Source organism: Notothenia coriiceps, unplaced genomic scaffold, assembly GCF_000735185.1.
Source record: "Notothenia coriiceps isolate Sejong01 unplaced genomic scaffold, NC01 NC01_scaffold00036117, whole genome shotgun sequence".
NCBI classification, from domain to species: domain Eukaryota; kingdom Metazoa; phylum Chordata; class Actinopteri; order Perciformes; family Nototheniidae; genus Notothenia; species Notothenia coriiceps.
Genome location: NW_011368818.1, coordinates 1 through 4,171, shown reverse-complemented (window position 1 = coordinate 4,171; position 4,171 = coordinate 1). Strand labels below are relative to the sequence as shown.

The window sequence follows — 4,171 nt, the reverse complement described above, 5'->3', positions numbered from 1 at the left end:
CGCCCCCCATTTTGCATTTTGAAATGCTCCCGATTTCTGGGGTCTCAAGGTTGGCAAGTATGACCATGACATCAAGGGTACAGGGGCTACGTTTGTTTTATAGCAATGTACAATTTTCTTAATTCGTCAAAAGCATACATAAATGTTTTTATTTAATTTAAGTTTCTATGTTGGTTTGTTTCTCTTTAATCATGCAGTGTCAAATGTTGTCTTTAAAAATGTCAAAAACCTAACCGTTATAATCTTCATACTCCTTGACTTTTTTCTGATTCTTCTACAAATGATTTTCGGTGATAAAAACAATAAAAACTAAAATAAGTAATAAGTCTATTGGTGTATCTTGTATTTTCATATAATACCATACTGCACATATTCAACTCATATTAGCTATTAGAGCACATGTGTCAAACTCAAGGCCCGGGGGCCAAATCAGGCCCGTGGTGGATTTAATTTCGGCCCGCAGGATAATTTCTAATTCCTATGAGATCTGTTCAAATCCTCAATTCATTTGGTTATCAGTCGAGTAATAAGCGGGTTTAAAGGCAGCTAGCCCGTCTTTAGCTACAACACGTGAGAAAAAGGTAGCTTTGTTGTGATGTAACTAACGCTCCACTCACCACAGAGAAGGACTTATCGCAGAGCTGCTGAGCTTCTGCTTGGAGCTCCATCTTAAACATGTAGCCTTTGCTGCCTGGGACCTGGAGAGAGAGACATCACATGGAGCCACGATGCCACACATGGAGGTGTGTTATGTAGATGGAGGAAGGCGTACCTGAGCCACTCTGTGAAGTGTGAGCAGAACAGCGTGGCCTCCAGACCGTCTCTGGGGAATGTACTCCTTCTTCTTCCTCCCCCCTCCTTTGTTTTTCCCTTGATCCCCGGCTGCATTCTTCTACAAGGAAAGTTCAACAAAAGAAGTCACAAATAAGAGGTTTTCAACTACATATAGGGTCACACACACACACACACACACACACACACACACACACACACACACACACACACACACACACACACACACACACACACACACACACACACACANCTAACAGCTCCGGCGATCCACTAGCAGGTTGGCAAGTATGACCATGACATCAAGGGTACAGGGGCTATGTTTTTAAGAAAATTGTACATTGCTATAAAACAAACATAGCCCCTGTACCCTTGATGTCATGGTCATACTTGCCAACCTGCTAGTGGATCGCCGGAGCTGTTAGATTAACATTAACATGCATAAAGGAGGGAGCAGAGAGTAGAGTGGTTGTCGATTCTTGTTCTCTTTACTGTGACTATCTGCCTCACCCTCAGACTTTCAGTTGCGCGCTACTAAAGAGACGTGTTACCATGGAAACCAAACAATGGTGTAGCTGTATTAAAGTCTGAGGAGAAACAGTCCTGAGTAAATCTGATTTTGTCAGAAATCGGGAGAAATATGACCCCGGGAGGAAACCGGGAGAGGGCAATGAAATCGGGAGTCTCCCGCGGAAATCGGGAGGGTTGACAAGTATGGTCATGGTAACACATGTTAATAATAATGTGTAGTATTTTAAATCATGTGGCAGCACATCACCCCCACTCTCTCCAACCTCCACTGGCTCCCGGTCAAGTCCCGCGTCACCTACAAACTTTAATCCGTGGCATTTACCCCGTGGCAGTTGTAGCTTGCTGGAAGAATATCTAAGCCCCCTGATGTCATGCTAAGACATCTTACTAATGTTTTGTTTTTTTAAATCGTACATTTTGGGAAAAACCCGTTGCCCCCGGAGAAAACCCGCTATGCCACGGACAAGTTAGTGGCTTTTATCTCCTAGCCTGCTGAGCTCGATTCTCCTCAACCGTTTTCATGTGTTCAAGGAAGTCATTGTGAACGGTGGCGTTGTTCACCTTCAAGCCGTTCATTCGGTCCTGATCGCCGTTTGGATTCTGAACCGCTGTGTTTCTTTCCCTCAGCGGCCCATCACACATAGACTGCAGGTCGTTCATCTTTTCCTGCAGGGTTTTGTTCTGAGAACGACCCTTCCTCAAAACACCAACCTGTATGTTAAGGTCCACGAGATCCTTCGCCATGGCGACACTATCACACCTCAAGGTCTCGTTGGATGCCTTCAAAGCCTCGTACTTGATCATGAGATGCTTTTCCTTGTGAACCTCATTGCTCACACCCTGGATCTTGTTAATTAAAGCCTCGTTCTTCCTCTTAACGTCCTCTCTCTCAGCTTTCGCCTCCTTGTAAGAGTCCTCGAGCTCCATGAAACGCAGATGCCTTTCCTTGAGCTGCAACACTTCTTCTCTTAGGGAGACATGTTCGAGGCTCATGGCGGCTTTTTCTGTCACCATTGCGTTGTAGCTTTCCCTAATGGTGTCCTCGTTCTGAAGTTCTTGGCACAACTCGACTTTCTTTTGTTGCAACAGTTGAATTTGCTGGAGAATCAACTGTTTTTCTTTCTTCGCAATGTCGTGTGACCCCTGCAGGTCCTCTAAACCCAGAAGCCTCTTGGAAAGCTCAAAGATCTCTTCTTGCAAGTCTTCGGTTTGACTCCTTTCCTCATATTTCGACCGGTTCATTTCGTCCATCTCAAACTGCACCGTGCTTTCATTTTCAAGCTCCCTGCAGAGGTCGTCCACTTCCTGCTGCAGAGCCTGGTTCTTCTGGAAAGCCGTCTCTATCTCTGCCTTAGACACTTGGAAACGATCCTGAAGTTGCTCTTTCCTTTGCTTGAGACACTCAAGTTCTTCCTCAAGGCCACCATTTACTCTGATGGCTTCCTCTGCGTCACTTCTCAACGCATCGAGCGTTTCCTCTGCAGCAGAATAGCTTTGGACCGATGAACGCGCCTCTTTAATCTGTGCTTCGAGCTCTCTCCGTCCACGTAGCGCAGCTCCGTGCTCGGCTTTGATAGCATCGATGCTATCCAGCTCATCTAGCTTGTCAAACATCTGTCCCTCGAGGATCTGTCGTTCACGCTCCAATTCCTCGTTTGTCCGGATTAGTCCCTGGAACATCGCCTCTACGGTAACGTTATTTTGGATCTTCTCACTAAGAACCCTCACTTCTTTTTCGAGGTAGGCACACTTGCGCCTCGCGACACGTTCCTCGGCCTTCAGAGCGTCAAACTGCTCCCCCAGCGCTGGAAAGCTGCCGAACTGTTTTTGTATGGATTGCATTTCAACATGTAGGGTCTTGAGATGTTCTTGAACTGCCCCAAGACTCCTCCGAACTCCAGCGTAGTCGCCTCCCATTTCCGCTTGTTCCTTATTGCAGGACATGTTCTTTTAAGATTATAATGATACACACACAGTAGCAACTGGTAATACCTAACTGTTTCTTCGCGGGGAAAAAACAGAATTTCGTGGTGTGTTGTCAGCGTCGGACTGGTTTCTGCTAAACCAAGATATAATGTGCCTTGAAACTCAAACTGGTCTCCTTGGTGGTTCCCATTTGGAACTATCGATGATGTCACAAAGCATCATCATGACATCACTTGGAATTTCTGCACAATGCTCACATGTAGAGATGTGGCCATGGCAACAGTGAAGATGCATTCTGGGTAACTTTGCCCAGGCATTCCATTTTTGAAAAACAACAACAAGATGGCTGACTCCTACTCTCTATTCTACTCAATATTAAGGGAGTTCTTTGTGGAAGATTATGTAGTGAAAATGAACACACCGATGTTCTGAAACTAATATATAAAAAGGGACTTGTTTTGGGATGTCTTGTTAACAATAAACCATTATTATTACTTAAAAATGTTCGTCAAAAGCAGAGAAAATACTCCAATTGAAAATACTTACTAATAATAGTCTTTATTAAAAAAAAAGTTGAGTCTGTATGCGTGAAATATTAATGTTTTTGGTACAAAATTAGCTTGAGCACAATATTTGTATTGGCCATTTATTGAATGATATGACGGCACGGGGTTACCGGCAAGACCAAGTGCTACCGAGGTGTCCCTGAGCAAGGCACCGTTCCCTACACTGCTCCCCGGGCGCAGTACATAATGGCAGCCCACTGCTCCTAACACTAGGATGGGTCGAATGCAGAGAAACAATTTCCCCACGGGGATTAATAAAGTATATCAAATCAATCAAATCTGATCAGAGCGTCCTGAATATTTGTATTTTAATTCAGTTAACTTTGATGTGTCTGTAGCCAGATCTGGGCAGTAAG

General features: G+C 44.6%; 1 protein-coding gene across 1 annotated transcript in view; it reads left to right on the top strand.

Moving 5' to 3' along the window:
• The window catches only part of mus81 (MUS81 structure-specific endonuclease subunit), a 7,506-nt gene extending 7,403 nt beyond the window's left edge, over nt 1-103 (top strand). Inside the window, exon 6 of the mRNA XM_010791951.1 lies at nt 50-103. Coding sequence (XP_010790253.1) covers nt 50-103 — 54 coding nt within the window. The remainder of the gene's footprint in view (nt 1-49) is intronic.
• Nucleotides 104-4,171: the final 4,068 nt, after the last annotated feature.